General features: G+C 45.3%; 1 protein-coding gene across 4 annotated transcripts in view; it reads right to left on the minus strand.

Annotated features, from left to right (window-relative positions):
- Nucleotides 1-418: 418 nt before the first annotated feature.
- Nucleotides 419-18,624, minus strand: part of STING1 (stimulator of interferon response cGAMP interactor 1) — a 127,741-nt gene continuing 109,535 nt past the window's right edge. For all 4 annotated transcript variants that reach the window (XM_069970023.1, XM_069970051.1, XM_069970031.1 and 1 more), the window contains 4 exons: nucleotides 16,357-16,465; nucleotides 10,396-10,634; nucleotides 8,529-8,715; nucleotides 419-697 (listed from right to left, as the gene is read on the minus strand). In XM_069970023.1, coding sequence (XP_069826124.1) covers nucleotides 573-697; nucleotides 8,529-8,715; nucleotides 10,396-10,634; nucleotides 16,357-16,465 — 660 coding nt within the window. In that variant the 3' untranslated portion in view covers nucleotides 419-572. The remainder of the gene's footprint in view (nucleotides 698-8,528; nucleotides 8,716-10,395; nucleotides 10,635-16,356; nucleotides 16,466-18,624) is intronic.

Genomic DNA, 18,624 nt, shown 5'->3' on the forward strand with positions numbered 1-18,624 from the left:
TTTTAAATGTGTGCACAGACTGACATTTTTCCATAGACTTTAATATAGAACATTTTTAGATAAAAAACAACAACAGCATTTTGTCCGCATCTCTGTCACGGCATGGATACCTAAACTTCCAGACGCAGAGTGGACTTTACCGCCAATTGCGGTCAGCTGCCGTGCTGACAGGTAAGATAAGGCAATAGTTAAAGATGTTATACATGGACGCTTTCTACCAGAAACAGTACAACTCCCCAATTTGGGTGTAGTTTTGCAACTCAGTTCCATTGAAGTGTTATTTGTGGAAGTGGCCATGTTTCTCTAAATGGTGTGTTTCTGGACTTTCTTTTCTCTCAATAAATGGCAAACATTTTTTTTTATTCTTAATTTATTAAAGTCTTAACACTCAAATATATAAAACAAGGTAATACGACCCCAATACATGGTGGAGTGAAAAACAAATTACAGAAAATGTGAGGAAATAACACAAATAAGGCTCATAAAAGAGGAAAAAAGAGAAACGAAAAATGAAGGAAAAAAAAAAAAAAAAAGAGGGGAGGGGGGTTTGCTGGAGAGGTCCCAAGAGATATTTATTCACTTCTCAATGTCCTAAATTCAAGATCATATTCCTCTGAATGTTGTTGCTTTAAATGTTTCAGGATTACTTTGGAAAGTAGATTTTTTTGAATGTTGTCTTTGAAAGTCCTTGGAGAATCTTAAAAACACATAGAAGAGCCATAAGTGTATTAATAATGTAGTTTCTGTTAAAGAGTCACTGTCGTTTAATTTTTTTTTTGTAGAAATTAATAGTCCAGGCGATTTGAAGAAACTTTGTAATTGGGTTTATTAGACAAATATGCCATTATCTGCATGTAAAAAGCCTTTTCCCAGGTCCTTCCTCCTCTCCTTTCTGTCATCCACTGCTCAGAATCAGGAAATCTGGAATGTTTTTTCATCAGTTGGATCCTGTCTGAGCTATGAAGAGGGGAGGGGGGAGGGGGAAGGAGCCAGATTAGTGGGCAGCACAGAACAAAGGATTGCACAGCAGGGAGCTATTCAGAGACCTATTAAGAGGTCAGAGAGGTCAGTAGTGACTGCAGAGGAGTCATGTGAATGTAAATTAACTCTTTGTTATCCTGTTTTGCTGCCTCTACTTTCTCTCTCCATAGGAAAACCATAAAGACAGAGGGGAGAGCTTCAAACTGCTTTTTCATGATAAAAATTCATTTTTCAGCTAATAAAACCCATTTACAAAGTTTCTTAAAATTGTCTGTACTATTGATTTCTGCAATAAAAATTTTAATGACAGTGACACTTAAAGGGTAACTCTGGTAACATTACATAAAATTTTCTTTGCATAAAACTATCACTCCAATTATATAATAATACCATATATAATAGTAATGTTATCATTAATAGTACTCGCTTTAGCTTTTCCATGCTTCAACACTGACAGGAAATAGAAAACTGAAGACCTTCAAAATTTGTATTGTCCCCAGCTCCTCCCTCTCATCTGTGACAACGCATCATCATCTGATGATGAAGCTTGGATGTACCTTACCTCTGAGTTTGCCCTGAGGGATTTACAATGTCTGACCAGCCCCTCCAGTGTACATCACCATCATCTTAAGCGGACAAGGAGTAAGGGTGCCCCCAAACACAAAAACTTCCACAAAATTGCCATTGCTGTTCATAGTGTTTTTTTATTGCATTTTGTGCTTTTTTGTGGTTTTTGTGCCATTTTTGTCTTTATTTTTGAATAGTGTTGAATAGTGGTTCAGCAGTTAGACCCTAACACGGACTTCATCCCTAAAGTTTAAGTGACCCCTTCCTTGCTGGGGCGGACGCTAGACCCAACGCATTGAGTTTTCTGTGTGCTGGGTCGTTGAGCCAATCAACTTGGTGTAACTTGGTGTTTTTCGGGTCGACCTTAAGACCAGACCACGGACCTCATTGCTAAGGTTTAGGTGACCCCTTCCTTGCTAAGGCCCAGACCCCAATGCACTAAGTTTTCTGTGTGCTGGGTTGCTAAACCAATCAGTCTGTGTGCCAGATGTTGAGCCAATTGGCTGAGTGTACCTACAGGAGCCAGAGCCTGGCACAAATTAAAGCGAATGTACCAGGAGGTTAAGATTTTTACATCAATAGACTGGCCCCGGCGTGGGGATGCCGGTACCGCAGTTCTTTTCTTAAACCGCAACCTGGTTCCTGTGCAAGGCACCGGTGTATTCTAGGTCAGCAACCCCGCCTGAAGGACTGGAGGTGGGCCCGTCGGCCCCAAATTTGACAAAACCCCTCCCCTATGTGACGCGGCTCCATTGATTCTAATGCACTTTTTGATTAACAGTTGTGCAAGCATACAAAAAATTCTCCTGTGCGCCTAATGATATTTTTGGGTTTATAAAACAAAATCCAACGGACAACATCTTCATTGTGCAAACTTTGTGAAGTATTCTAGGTTGAACCAACTGGATTGGGGACTTTGCAGCTGACTTTTTGGATCTATTGTCTCTATTGTGATGCATGTATAGTATACATGTGTGTATATCATCTATGCATGTACAGATGCAGCCAGTGCCAACATAATCATTGGCACGTAGCTTTGAAAACTATAATAGGGACAGTAAACTTTATGCATCCCTATTTCACTGTTACTAGATTACCAGGGCCAGGTGAACTGCATCCGACCATGGGAATCGAATACCTGCCCGAACTATAATACAGCAAGCAAATGCTACTGTATACAAGGTAGGCTTGCTGCCAACTGCATACTGTCTTAGGGTTTCTTAGGCAGAAGTAAGACATTTTCTCACACACTGCAACTCTAGCAGAAGCTTCTGCTTTGGAAACATTGCAGACAAGCACAGACAAAGCTTAAGAGTTAGAAACATAGAAGATTGTCGGCAGAAAAAGAGGGCTGGGTCCATCTAGTCTGCCCTTTTAGTATTTCCATTCTTATTATCTTAGGATAGATATATGTTTATCCCAGCCATGTTTAAATTCTGTTACTGTAGATTTACCAGCCACATCTGCTGGAAGTTTGTTCCAAGTATCTACTACTCTTTCAGTCAAGTAATGTTGCTTCCTCTCACTAACCTCTAGCTCTTCTGTTCAGTTTTTTACTATAAACACTTCCCTCCAGAACCTTATTTAGTCCTTTATCATACTTAAATGTTTCAATCATGTCCCCCCTTTCCCTTCTTTCCTCCAGACTATACAGATTCAAATCTATAAGTCTTTCCTTATATGGTTTATACCTGACACCCGCCAAGCTCAGGAACTGTTCGGCATTCTGGAAAAGGACTGCACCACTGGGATCCCCACACCGGGTAATGTAAAAAAATGTGATGTACCTGACAGTACATTTGCTTTAAAATTGTCCTATTCTGACTCAACTTTTTTATTTTTCAATCTGTAGGGCTAAGTGAGGGTCATTTTTTTGCACCATGATCTGTAGTTGTAAACGGTACCATATTTATATATATATGTGGCTTTTTGAACACTTTTTTAGAAAATTGGAGCTACTGCCCCAGAGTACAATCCGGCTTGCCCTGTTGCTTTTCGTTAGAAAAACAGGCCGGCCAGGGGCACACCCCAGAACACCGATCCAGCCTGCCCCATTGATTTTCATTAGGAAAGGCAGGCCAGCCAGGGGTGGATCGGTACTCTGAGGGCAGCAGCCCCGCACGCGGTGCTCCAAACTGACTGATTAGCATAAGGATCTAAATACTTACTGCAATGGAACGGTTTCTAGGATGAGGGTAAGGGACTTACTTTCATCCTGAGCACTCAGTGCACAAAAGGGACATATCAGCAGGTTAGATTTGTGTAACCTGTTGATAGTTTCCCCTTAAAGCGGCACTGCCGAGAAAACCTGCTGATATGCCACAGAAGCCCTTTACCTTAGGAGTAGATTGATGCTAGAAACGCTTCTCTGCGCCGCTGCATTGTTCTTAAATTTGCTAATTGACCCTATGCAAATTTGGGGATTAAGAGCATTTGTTACGTCGCCTGGGTTTGAGAGCACCACTCCGTCCCCCCCAGTTCGTCCCCTGTGCCCCCTCCCCTCCAGCTTGCCCAGCCAGCCTTCTCCCGTCCCGCCCAGACGCTCAGCCCACTATGCATATTCATATGTGCATAGTGGGTCTTGTAACTGCGCCCGTGAATCAGCTGTTCTTACAAGCATGCTATCCCCAGCCCAGCATGCCTGTTATCTGTCAACCTCACCTCCCGGATATGTGCTGCCACAGAGGGGTCTGATGAGGCCTGTAATACCGACCGGTATGCCCCGTGCCTGGTTGCCATGGTGATCACAGGAGGCACGCGGGGGCGCTTCCGTGCTCGGTCGGGTATTACAGGCCTCATCATACCCCTCTGCGGCAGCACAGATCCCCAGAGGGGAGGTGACAGATGACAGGCAAGTTGGGCTGGGGATAGCATGCTTGTAAGGACAGTCGCAGTTACAAGACCCACTATGCACACATGAATATGCATAGTGGGCGGAGCCGCTGAGCGGGACGGGAGGAGGCTGGCTGGGCAAGCTGGAGGGGAGGGGGCATAGGGGGCGGACTGTGCGGGATGGAGTGGTGCTCCCGGACCCAGGCAACGCCCCAAATGCTCTTTATCCCCAAATTTGCATAGGGGCAATTAGCAAATTTAAGAACAACCCAGCGGCGCAGAGAAGCTGTTCTAGCATCAATCTACTCCTGAGGTAAAGGGCTTCTGAGCAGGGGCGTAGCTAATGTCCCTTGGGCCCTGGGGCAAGAGTTCAACTTGGGCCCCCCCCCCCTTCCTTGACCAAGCTATGCGATAGATAGATAGATAGATAGATAGATAGATAGATCAAGACTGATATTACCAATAATACCAGTATATAGGAAGGAAATATAATCACCATACATATTACCGCCATACTGTTACTGACCAAATCCTGTATACTGAGACCAATATTACCAAGGCGCAAACATTACTGCCACACCACAACCACTACCATCACCACCATATTGTTACTGATCAAATCCAGTATACTAAATCCAATACTGACTAATACCACCACATACTACCACCACTGCTGCTACTAACACCACCACATACTGACTAATACCACCACCGCTGCTACTGACTAACACCACCACATACTGACTAATACCACCGCTGGTACTGAATAACATCCACTGTACACAGATCACTATCACCTCATCCAGAAGAGGCAGACCCAGCTCTACACAGGTTGTATACACCATATACATTACAGTGCTGTTACATCAGATGACTCACAGGAGACGTCTTCTCTGATCGGAGTTCTTCCCTTTTCATCATCTTCTCCATCTGGGCCATTATGAGAACTTCTCCGAGCCACGAATCCACAGAATCTGCCAGACAGACTTATTAGGCTCCTCACTCTGGCACCATCCTCATCTCTTAACAAACTGCACATCTGTATTGGCCCCTTTACACCCTCAGTTAGTGGGTAGGCTAACTCTATATAACCCCCTTATAGTATATGCCCCCCTCTGTGTAGAGATGGCCCCTTGTTCAGTCTTCCATATATATGGCCCCATGTGCATCTCCTTGACAGCCCCTCTCAGTGTAGTCCCCCCTTTTAGATGGTCCCCTCTGTGTTGTCCCCCTTATCTTTTTCCCCATATAGATGCCTCCCTTGTTTCCCCCCCCCTTGTAGATGCCCTCACTGTGTTGTCTTCTTATACATTCCCCCCTATGTTACCCCCCATGTATATGCCCCCACTGTGTTGTATTTTTATACATACCCCCCTATGTTACCCCCTATGTATATGCCCCCACTGTGTTGTCTTCTTATACATTCCCCCCCATGTATATGCCCCCACTGTGTTGTCTTCTTATACATACCCCCCCTATGTTACCCCCCATGTATATGCCCCCACTGTGTTGTCTTCTTATACATTCCCCCCATGTATATGCCCCCACTGTGTTGTCTTCTTATAAATACCCCCCTATGTTACCCCCCATGTATATGCCCCCACTGTGTTGTCTTCTTATACATACCCGCCTTATGTTACCCCCCATGTATATGCCCCCACTGTGTTGTCTTCTTATACATCCCCCCCCATGTTACCCCCCATGTATATGCCCCAACTATGTTGCCCCCCATGCATATGCCCCCACTGTGTTGTCTTCGTATACATCCCCCATGTTACCCCCCATGTAGATGCCCCCACCATGTTTCCCCCATGTATATGTCCCCACTGTGTTGTCTTCTTATACATAGCCCCCACCCCATGTTGCCCACCCTTGTAAATGGCCCCCGTGTTGCCCTCTTATCTTGTCCCCCTTGTCAAGTAGATAAAAACAAAAGGGGGGGGGGGGGGAAACAACAACAACAACTCACCTTTAACCTCGTTCCCCCGTCGCAGCTCCCTTCTCATCTGCGGTGTTGGACGGCCCCTGGCTGACGCTGGCTCCCTCCTTTCATCCCCTGTGCCCGCCGCTCCGCACTCCCGAACCCCCGGCTGATGCTCCACTACCTGGCGGTGTCTCCGGGATTTCCCTGCAGCACACGCACCAGGAAGGTCACTGTGCGCGGGGGCTTTTACTTCCGGGTCAGGGAGCGCTCCCTGACCCGGAAGTAACAGCCCCAGCATACACATCTCCCTGGTGCGTGTGCTGCAGGGCCAGGCCGGGTCGCAGCAGCGACCGTTGCGACCACGGTCGCTACACCACTGCTTCTGTGGCATATCAGCAGGTTCTCTCGGCCGCTTTAAATATCAGTAATATTAAATTATAAAAGTTACTATTATGAACATTTATATAATAACTTCTTAATATTCTTAATATTCCTATAAGCATAGTGTACCTTAAGCATGTGACTGCTCCCTTTTTTATTGCTAGTTTATTTTTTTTGTCTTAAACTAGTCAAGGTAACATAATTTCAGCACTAGAAGGGATGCAGAATTCCCATTCCATAGCTCTAAATCAATGGAATAGTTATTCCATTAAAGTACCTGACATAAATTTATCCAATATGAGAGAAGCGTGATTTATATTTATTTGATGTATTTTCTTTTGAACCCAATGACCGCTGCCATTTGGGAGAACACAGCAGCATAAAACCTACCTATCTTCAGAAACAGGCATGCCTTTCAGATGTTTCACAATATCAAGCTATGTTCACACTACGTAAGTTGAGCAGAAATCACGGCCGTTGTTACAATGGCCGTGATTTCTGCGGTACTTAAGTAGCGCTGCAGGCTGAGGGAATCCCGGCTCTAGTGCATACACATAGTATACACTCCGGCCAGGATCTCTAGCGGAGCTGTAGAAAACTGACATGTCAGTTCACGCAACTGTCAGGTCACACAATGGAGCAAGCGGCTCTGGCCGCACACTCCATTGTGTGCTGTGGGGAGTTCTGATGCAGGGGCGCACTGATGCGCCTGCATCAGAACTCAGCGGTACTAAAGATCATCCGGCCAGTACTGCAGTACCAGCCAGGATGATCTTTTCTGAGACCGGCCGTTCCGTGACCCGGCCAGGTCACAGAACGGCCGGTCTTATACTACGTGTGACCATAGCCTCAGACAGTATGAAGGGTCCATAAAAAATTTAAATGCATATTGCTTTGCAATGTAAATAGTGACAAATAATGAAATTAAAGGAGAAGTCCGGCATGCCCGCCCCCACCCCGGCCGGGGACACCAGGAAGTGCCGTGCTCCCGGCCGGGGTGGGGGCGGGCATGCAAGAGCAGAGAGCGGCGGCCAGATAATGTGAGGAACGGGGCGTAGGAACGGGCGGGCGGGAGGAAGTCAGTGGCCGGATAGTGAGGAGCGGTGAGGACGGCGGGGAATCAGCGGCGCATTGGTAAGTTTGAAGCCGGCAGGAGGAGGGGGAACGGCGGGGGGCATGAAAAGCAGCCCCTGTGTGAGCGGCGGTGGCGGTGGCGCGGGCGGTGATAGGGATAGCAAAAGGTACTACTCCCCCATTATCTGCAGATAATGGGGGAGTAGTACTTTGTATATGTTCCCAGCACCGAGCAGGGAGGGAGGGGGGAGGTAGATAGCACCTCTCTCCCTCCCTGCTCGGTGCCCAGCAAATGTATTCATTGAATACATTTATGGGATACTTTGGGGAGCAAGGACACTTGCTCCCCAAAGTATTACATAAATGTATTCATGAAGTCACAAAAGTACAGTGCATAACATTACATTACATACACTGTTATTCCTATGGAGTGTCCAGCAGGGGCGCACTATATATAGAAGTCAATGGTACTCATTGACTTCTATATAGAGAGCACCCTCTGCTGGACACTCCATAGGAATTACACCCTTCATCGTGACGTCACTGGTTCTGAGAGAATTCTAACACTTCCTGATACACTAAATTAAGGGAAATAGCAGTATATGAGCATTTCCCATAATTAATGTACATTAGAAAATTGTATAACTTTCCATAAGTAATAACATATAAAAAAATAATTTTGGCCGGACTTCTCCTTTAAGTTAAAAGACACATTTGGATTGGATGTGGGTCATAATAATAATTATTTGAATCCAGTAGTTTATCTTACCATCATATATCACTAATCGGAAAGTATTGTGGCATTCAAGTGAACTTTCTAGGATATCCTTTAAGGTGCGGCAGAAGAGTTTGGCTTGCTCCATGCGATCCTGTTTGCTAAAGCCAGCACTGGATATATTTGACATTTCATACAGAGATGCAAGAGGTGTAGCATACTCCGCTATGCAGTAGTATGGCTAGGTATAGAAAACAGCAAGAGGTAAAATAAGAGACACATTCCCAAAAACAAAATCACAAGAAAATAGATAAGTGTTCAATCTACCAGCAGCCATGGTATTAACAGCACCACTTTAATGGTGTGCTGAGAGACCATACTGCTCTTAAACCTTATCAGCTATACCAGCGTTTCCCAACCGGGGTGCCGCGGCACACTGGTGTGCCGGGAGAACCCGCCAGGGGTGCCGCGGGATCCCGGTGGGAAATGTGCGCTGTCTCTTTAAGCATCCCGAGAAGCTGCGGCCATGCACTTCATGCCAGCAGCCCAATGGGAGGCCGGGACGTGACCTCTCCAGCAGGCGTGATGATGTGACGTCATCACGCCTGCCAGAAGTCCCGTCCCCGCGGCTCGCAAGATGGAGCCCAAAGAGGAGGAGGAGAGCTGCTGCCTGCAGCCACAGCGCGGATAAGGTGAGTATGATGTTTTTTTTTTTTAAGGGGCAGAGCAGGGGGCATTATTAGTTCATGGGGGCACCTCTGGGGGCATTATTAGTATATAGGGGGAACCTCTGGGGGCATTATTAGTTCATAGGGGCATTATTAGTATATGGGGGCACCTCTGGGGGCATTATTAGTATATGGGGGCCACCTCTGGGGGCATTATTAGTATATGGGGGCACCTCTGGGGACATTATTAGTTCATGGGGGGCACCTCTGGGGGCATTATTAGCTCATGGGGGCATCTCTGGGGGCATTATTAGTTCATGGGGGCACCTCTGGGGACATTATTAGCTCATGGGGGCACCTCTGGGAGCATTATTAGCTCATGGGGACACCTCTGGGGGCATTATTAGTTCATGGGGGCACCTCTGGGGCATTATTAGTTCATGGGCGAACATCTGGGGGCATTATTAGTTCATGGGGGCACCTCTGGGGGCATTATTAGTTAATGGGGGAACCTCTGGGGGCATTATTAGTTCATGGGAGAACCTCTGGGGGCATTATTAGTTCATGGGGGCACCTCTGGGGGCATTATTAGTTCATGGGGGCACCTCTGGGGACATTATTAGTTCATGGGGGCACAGCAGGGGATCCTACATACAGGGGGCATCTCACATTCCTACTCGCTTTACTGCACATAACACCAAACAGCGCAGTTACTTTGGGAGCCTACAGGAGGGAGAAAGGATAGGAAGTTGCTAGAAATGTGCGGAGCCTAAATTGTTTGTCTTGCACTGAGCTATACAATATAACTGGTCGTAACAAATGGGCACAGCCTTCTACTACAAAGCATCAAATTAACATACAATCACTAACATTGTAGTTCTGTGCAACTATACAACCATCCATGATACTCCATAATTCCGGCTGTTAGGGGGACATCTATCACTTCTTTCCATGTGGCAGTGCGGCTGCTGGAGTGGCATATTTGCGCCAAATCAGACTTAGGTAACCAGTGTTTGTACTGCAGAGAACTAGAATTTATTTGTGCTAATATAAGGGCACACTAGATGGACCGGGTGGTCTTTTTCCACTGACAATCTTCTGTATTTCTATAGATATATCAAAAATATAACAATGTTTCTCACTACAGTACTGATAAAGTACTATACTCCATCTATGTTATCAATGTTCTAGGATGAATATAAGGAATATGCTTGTTCTTACCAGGCACACTGAAAAAGTATTATGCAACATACCCGGTGTTCTTCATCCAGAATGCGATAGACATTGTTCTTAAATATTCTTGCTTTGATGCCAGCTCGATCCACGCGAAGTGGAGGAATCTCTTTAAAAAATGTTAAGTTTTCATCTTCTTCCTTTAAGTCATTATATATTTTGCAGCTTAAAGGCATCAAAATATACAGTTTCAAGGTTTCTGGAGACCTCAATAAATTGTTGTTCTCTTTATTAAATTCCTTTACCAAGTGTTTTAAAGCTATAAAACAGTAATTATTTTTATGTTATAGCTCAGCCATTCTATATTTTAAACATCAAAAATCTTCAAATCCAAAACAAGATTTTTAAGCATATTACCTACATCAAAAACCTCAAAAAATGATCCACACCAAAATTTATTGAATAAGTCATATGTTTTATTTATTTAAAACAATACCCCCATAAAAACATAAAAAGTCCCTGGGTGTCTATGTAAAGATCAAACAGGCTGTCATACCATATTATACATTGCCCCTAGGTCGGTGATGACGGACCTATGACGTGTGTCAGCACTGACACGCATAGCTATAGTCGCTGATACGCGACCGCTATGCAATCTCCAGGACATTCCCAGCGGCCTTACAGTGCTGCCTCCAGCGTTGTCTCCTGATGCCACAGCTCGCATACTGGACCTCAGCAGAATTGTAAGTGTGTGTGGCGAGGGATGGGGGTCTGGGGATTGGGGTCAGGGGATGGGTCAGGTGGGGTATTATGTGGAGGGATGGAGGTTGGGGGATTGGGGTCAGGGTATGGGTCAGGTGGGGAAATGTGTGTAAGTGGTAAGGGATGGGGCCAGTGTGTGTGTGTGTGTATGTGTGTGTGTGTAGGGAGGGATGGGGTCAAAATGGGTAGTGTGTATGTGGGTAAGGAGGTCAGGTGGGGTAGTGTGTGGGGGGATGGGGGTCAGGTAAGATTGTGTGGGGTGATGGGGGTCAGGTAGTGTATGTGGAAGGGTCAGGTAGGGTAGTGTATGGGAAGGGATGGGGGTTAGGTGGGGTAGTGTATGGGGAGGGATAAGGGTCAGGTAGGGTTGTGTGTGTGGAACGGTCAGGTAGGGTAGTGTATGGGGAGGGATGGGGGTCAGATAGCGTTGTGTATGGGGAGGGATGGAGCTCAGGTAGGGTAGTGTATGGGGAGGGATGGGGGTCAGTTGGGGTAGTGTATGGGGAGGGATGGGGGTCAGATAGCGTAGTGTATGGGGAGGGATGGAGCTCAGGTAGGGTAGTGTATGGGGAGGGATGGGGGTCAGGTGGGGTAGTGTATGAAGAGGGATGAGGGTCAGGTAGGGTTGTGTGTGTGTGTGGAACGGTCAGGTAGGGTAGTGTATGGGGAGGGATGGAGCTCAGGTGGGGTAGTGTATGGGGAGGGATGGGGGTCAGGTGGGGTAGTGTATGAAGAGGGATGAGGGTCAGGTAGGGTTGTGTGTGTGTATGTGGAACGGTCAGGTAGGGTAGTGTATGGGGAGGGATGGGGGTCAGGTGGGGTAGTATGTGTTTGTGGTTTTTAGTTTACTTCACACAATTATTTTTTGGTTTATTAAGTACAGTTATATATTGCAATTACATATTTTTGTTATTTAAACTATGAATACCGCAAAATTATGGTGTTTTTTCCCTTAAGTGACACACCATCTGAGTTATACTCGCTTTTTTGCCGAATGCTGACACACCAAGCTCAAAAGGTTGCCCATCACTGCCCTAGGTATATACTGCAAATGCTATACTCTGGATGAATCCCAGACATGTATTGTACCTAAATCATCCCCACCAGATCACAGGTTCTGCATCTCATTCCTATACTGACCCAGTGGCCATGCGTCCTGACTCCTCCACCTCCACAGATGGGGGAGTCTATCTATTTGTTCATCTGTTTACCATGGGCATTGTGCAATAAGATTTTATATATATCATTCTATGCTATACTTACCTCTAGTCTGTTAGTTGGGCCACTGTGCAATATATTTATGACAATCATGTTTATTCTGCTCCTTGGACATATGGTGCTATGTTAGTTTGCTGAAATTTTTATTTGCTTGGACTTTATTTATTTATTTATTTATTTATATATTTTTTGTATGATTATGTACCAACTGTAATCCTCATAGTTCTACCTTGTTTGAGAATTTGATGTTCCTGATCTCCTCTTTTTAACATGTCTAGTGTATATGTTTTTATGGGGGGATTTGTTTTTTGTCTAACAATAAAATATATGTCTATAATGTTACATCCTTTCTATGCCCAGAACTGAACAGCATACTCCAGAAGAAGCCACACAAAAGCTTTCTGAAGCAAATATTATATCCCTGGCCAGTAAGTCCAATAACTTCTTCTCTTTTGACGAAGTCTTTTACCTACAGCTTGTAGGTGCACCGATGGGGGCCAAATTTTCACCCTCTCTAGCAAATCTGGTGATGGCTTGGTGGGAGGAGGAGTTTGTTTATTCTGATCGTAATGTGTTTGGAGGCAGCATTGGGTGGTATGGGCGATACATCGATGACATACTTATTGTGTGGTCAGGCGATGTGTCGTCCATACCACCCTTTGTTGCGATGCTCAATCGAAACGAATTTAATCTGCGTTTCACACATGAAACTTCAAATACTAAGATATCCTTTTTGGACATTGAACTTACAGGTAATCCCGTAACTGGCAAAGTAGACACTGCCATGTATAGGAAACCGACGGCAGGCCACCAGTCAGCACCCTAAACACACTATCCAATCCATACCGGTAGGCGAATACATTAGATCAATCAGAGCATGTTCCACCCCAGAGGCCACACAACGCCAACTACAGGACACTGAACAGAGACTGAGGGACAGAGGTTACTCGTCACTCACCCTTAACAGAGCCAGAAACATAGCAACGAATAAGTCCAGAAATGATTTTCTTGGTGACAGGAAAAGAATCCGTAGCAATAGATTCCATAAAGGAATTTATTTTTGTACCCCTTTCAGTAAGGAATTTACCAAGGTCAAAAATATTGTACAGAAACATCTGGGCATTTTACGACAAGACGAGGGCCTAGCAAGGGTATTAGATGAAGGTTGCCACTTTGTCTCCCGAAGGGGACCCTCGCTTGGCAGCTTACTTTCTCCGAGCTTATTTATCAGCACCAAACACACTCGAAACCTTAGACCTAACAAACAAGCAGGTTTTACCCCATGCGGTAAACCACGGTGTGGTATGTGTCGATACACGGAAGCACATACTACTTTTCACTCCAGTGACATGGCTAAGTCCTTTAACATCAACCACCATTTAAGTTGCGAGTCGGATCACATTATTTATATCATACAGTGTATAGAATGCAACCTACAGTATGTAGGCTGCTCGATTAGAAAGCTTAAGGTCCGTATCGCAGAACATGTGCATAGCATAAAAAATGCGGGTATACAACTCTCTGGAGCTGCCAGACATTTCTGTACCACCCATAATGGTAGTTTAAATTCCTTCAATTGTTTTGCCATCGACAGAGTTCTAGAACCAAGGAGAGGGGGAGATTGGAGGAAAAAAGTGTTAAGAAAAGGGGCAGAATGGATCTTTAGATTGGGCACACGATCACCTCTTGGTCTTAATATCAGGAGTGATCTAATGTTTTTGTATTAACTTTCTATCCATTCTGATCCTCCTCATTGTGGATGGCACTTAGGTTTACTTGTTATGTTGTTTTCTATCTTTGCTTCTTATCCAATACTGAAGGACAGGTAGAAAACATACTAATTAAGCAGGTAATCATATCATTTTTCGTGCCTTACACATTTATGCGCCTGCTGCTATTTCTGCACTGCCTTCTTCTATGACCAGTCAACTTACACCGCAGTCTAATATCCATCATGCACCCAGATCTATTTATCCACTCAAATATTCCCCCTTTTTCTGGTTTAGATTTGGTTTAAGATTTTTGTTTTCATTTAGGGTTTAGATTCATTAGTGATGCGCTCCAAGCTGGAACGCATCGAGTCCCATGAGCTTAGTATCTGGCAAACCCATCCAGATCTGTGATTCTGGGTGACACGCACATTGCGTTCCACCAACCGGATGTGACGCACCACTGGTAATCCATCTAGATTTGCGTTTCTCGGTGACACGCATTTTGCGTTCCACTAACCGGATGTGACGCTTGTCGTCACTTCCGGTCTTGCCGGGTATTAATTCAGACGCAGACCTATCCGCCTCACACGCTGCGATTCTATGCAGCGCCACCTGCGCTTCCCCTGTTGTCTTGGTCCCATAGGTGAGTGGCATCACAAATGCTTCCCTCTATATAAACTGTTTTATATAGGATCCATAACTCTCACTGCATACTAGGTACCATTGTTTTATGTTTACATCATATGTCCACTCCATTTGTCTATTACAGAGACTCCCTGTTTCTTGGGGACTTTCTAAATATGGTAGAGACTATCCTCCCTTCCTAGTGATTGCACAGACCAAAGGTATTTAATGAGAGTGTGGCATATGTCTTTCATATAATTGGACAGAGTTCTTCTCTATGTTGTATTGAGTATTACTTCATTTATACTGCTGTTGAGCCCATGCCATACCACGTAAATTGTCTGGAGTGTGGTTGTCTTATATATAGCCTCATATACAGGCAGGACATATCATGGTTTAAGCATCAGATATACACACAGCAGCATGTCTTTGTCCATTCTTTTTCTGTTACTAACATCTTGTTATGTGTAGTTTTTAACCACCTTGTATGTACATACACTAATACTATGTTTGTCTTGTAACATTATTATTTAGATGCCATGATTAAGGGCCAGGTTAGGCCCGAAACGCGTCGGCTATCGTTTTAATGAATTACTGAAATAAAAATGGAATGATTTTACGTGAGCTGAAGGAATCCAGTTTGTTCTTCTTCACAGTAAGTCCATGCCTGTTTTAAATGCATGACAATATTCAGCTGACTTTAGAATTGGCCAAGGGGTGTAGCTACCACAAAGAAAGATGAGGAAGAAGAGGGAGGCACTGCAGGCCTAGGGCATGAATGCTTTAGGCCCCACCTCTTTTTTTTATTCACCAGCAGCCAAAAGGACCCTGGGGCTGGGCATTGATTGAGAAAGGCTAAGCAATAGTACCTGCAGTTAAGGAGGGGGGGGGGGGGGCTACTGATTGGCTAAGTGGAGACTGCAGAACTCTCTGCTCAGCCAATCAGTGGCTGCAAAGGTGACCTGCCTCAACTACTGGCTGAGCAGACATTTGAAGAGCCAGAGCCTGGCACACACGAAACTCTGTGTGCCGGACTGTTAGTTCCGTGTCGGGTCTGGTGTCTGCCCGGCAAGGAAGAGGTTACTTAATCCCTTCCTTTCTGACGTGGGTGCCTTCAGGTCTAAATTCGGACCCGAACACAGACTTCTGCGATAAAGTCCATGTCGCGGGCTGAACACCAACCCCAAAAATGACAAATGCAGCATAAACAAAATACAAATAAACACAAAAACGCCAGAAAAGAAGCCATTAAAAACGCAAATGCATGAAATAAAACACCATGTGTCGCACTGACCTTTTTTTCTGTGGTTTTTGGGGGGGCAAGAAATATGCCACAAAAAAGCTGTGTCTGTGGGTACCCTTAATGCTTTTTTTTCATGTATTGTGACTTTACATTTTTGTTTATCAACATTGTCTTTATCTTCTTTCTGGACAAGTATTTCCATATGTATCTTTCAGTGTGAAAAATGGTTTGAAGAGTGCTTGTACAGGCTAGTATCTACCACTAAATGGTCACTGCATGGGGAAATATAAGTCTTAGTATGGGGTTATTTAGTCATTACGGTGTGGTGGTATCTTTCCCTTCAAATGTAACTCATTGAACTTTCTAGATCTAAAGACTAGGCTATCATAAGGCTAAGTTAGATGTTATTGTTCTTTATTTTGACACTTTATTTTACTATATACCTGCTCACCCATCACAACATATAAGACAAAATTTCCTACCTGGCAAGGCAAACTTTAAATATCCAACATAATAGGACCATGCAAGACCATGAGCCACATTCAAATGTTTCTTTTCAGTTATTTTAGATATTTCTGCTTGTGTTGGAGCCTACAGGAATAAAATGATGCTGTTAAAACATAAATTAAATATAATCACAGTTTCACAATTTCAGTGGGAATCTATATAAATGGTAGCTAGCTTGGAATTTGTACAACACCCCAGTGCAGTGACTGCAATAGCAATGTTATAGTTGACTCTCATGAATCATAATGCAAAGGAAACTGGTGGAAGGAAGGGATGGGTAGTGCCACATAGTGTCCTTCCTGTTTAGGAGACCAGAGATTAAGCCTCCTATGGAACTAGTTCATGCTATTTAGATGACTAAAGATGTCTATCAATCAACTATAAATAAAAGTCACCAAATCTAGAGGACAAGAAATGGCTTAATGTTTGTTGTTTTCAATAACTTTAATCAAAAAGAAATATGTATATTCGCTTGTTAGCAGCACTGTGGGGGGGGGGGGGTTCTCGGCCCCACTGTGCACAGTTCAGCCCACCCGCTACCTCAATCGGAAAGATGAGGTTCCTGGCTGCAGGAAGATATCAGCAGCTTTGCGCAAACCTGTTTCCTTTCAATTTTAAATCCCTGTATAGTTTTGTTATATTCAACTCTCAGGCCATATTCACATGGCGCGAGACACTGGCCGGAACAGAATGGCCGTTGTCAGAGAAGATCATCCCGGCCGGTACAGCAGTACTGGCCAGATGATCTTCACTGCTGCTGAATTTCGGATGTGGGCGCATCCGTACGCACCTGTATCCGAATTCCCCCCTCCACACAATGGAGCATGTGGCCGGAGCCGCATGCTCCATTGTGTGCGCTGACAGCTTTTCTGTGGCCGCTATTCACTGAATAGTGGCTGTAGAAAACTGACATGTCAGTTTCTTGTGGCGCGGCTAGGGATCCCGGACGGAGTGTATACTTTCTGTATACAATCTGGCCGGGATTCCCTCAGCTGCAGAACTGAGTGAGTTCCATAGTAATCACGGCCATTGTTGCAAATCGGCTCTGCTACTGAGTCCTTTATAAGGTGGGGGACAACCAAGCTAATTGCCCAGTGCCCCCATTTCGCAGAGGGGCCACTGCAGCTGCCGTGGTTCCTGCGGATAAGATGCAGGCGCACACAGCAGTATCCCTTCAGAGAGTGAGCCTCACTACAGCTAATATCTGCTGGGCTCATCTCATGAGAAAGAAAGGCAGGAACATGTCTGTTTGTTGAGGGAGTAGGAAGAGTACTTATAGGAGTTTAGGGCAGGCAGTGGCGGTCTTTGGCACCAAGCACCCCAAGCGATCGCTTGGGGCCCCCAACATCCAGGGGGCCGACCCATGCCCCGCTCTTGTGCTCAAAAGCGCTAGACAGGGCCGCTGCCCCGCTCGCTGCTGCCATCTGAACTGTAACTATGAGCACTCGTAATGAGCGCTCATAGTTACATGCAGCAGCACTGAGAGGCCGGGAGACATTGGCTCTCTTCCTGTCAGTCACTCTTGTGGCCGCAGGAAGCGTTTTCCCTGCGGTCACAAGTGGCAGCTTTGTATATATATATAACTGGGGGAGCACACAGGGGTCTGTATACAACTGGGGCAGCACACAAGGGGTCTATATAATACTGGTGGGGCACACAGGGGGTCTATATACTAATGGGGGAACCACACAGGGGGTTTATATACTACTGGAGGAGCACACAGGGGTCTATATCCAAGTGGGGGAGCACACAGGAGGTCTATATCCAAGTGGGGGAGCACACAGGGGGGCTAAATACCCCTGAGGGAGCACACAGGGGGCCTATATACAACTGTAGCAGCACACAGGGGGTCTATATACAACTGGGGCAGCACACAGGAGGTCTATATACTTTGGGGGGAGCACACGGGGGGCTATATATAACTGGGGGAACACACAGGGGTCTATATACTACTGGGGGAAGCAAACAAGGGGTATATACTACTGGGGGCAGGACACAAGGGTTATATACTATTGGGGGCAGCACACAAGGAGTATATATTACTGGCAGTAGCGCACAAGGGGTATATACTACTGGGGGAAACACACAGCGGTTTATTGTTTCGGAACGCGTGTCGAGGGGGGGCCCCAGACATAACTTCGCTTGGGGCCCCAGAAATGCCAAGACCACCCCTGAGGGCAGGTACTAGAATGTAGTCTCAATGCATGCATGTAAACATACAGGATAGCAATGGAAACACCTCA

The sequence above is a fragment of the Dendropsophus ebraccatus genome, chromosome 1 (assembly GCF_027789765.1).
Source record: "Dendropsophus ebraccatus isolate aDenEbr1 chromosome 1, aDenEbr1.pat, whole genome shotgun sequence".
In the NCBI taxonomy this organism is placed as follows: Eukaryota; Metazoa; Chordata; class Amphibia; order Anura; family Hylidae; genus Dendropsophus; species Dendropsophus ebraccatus.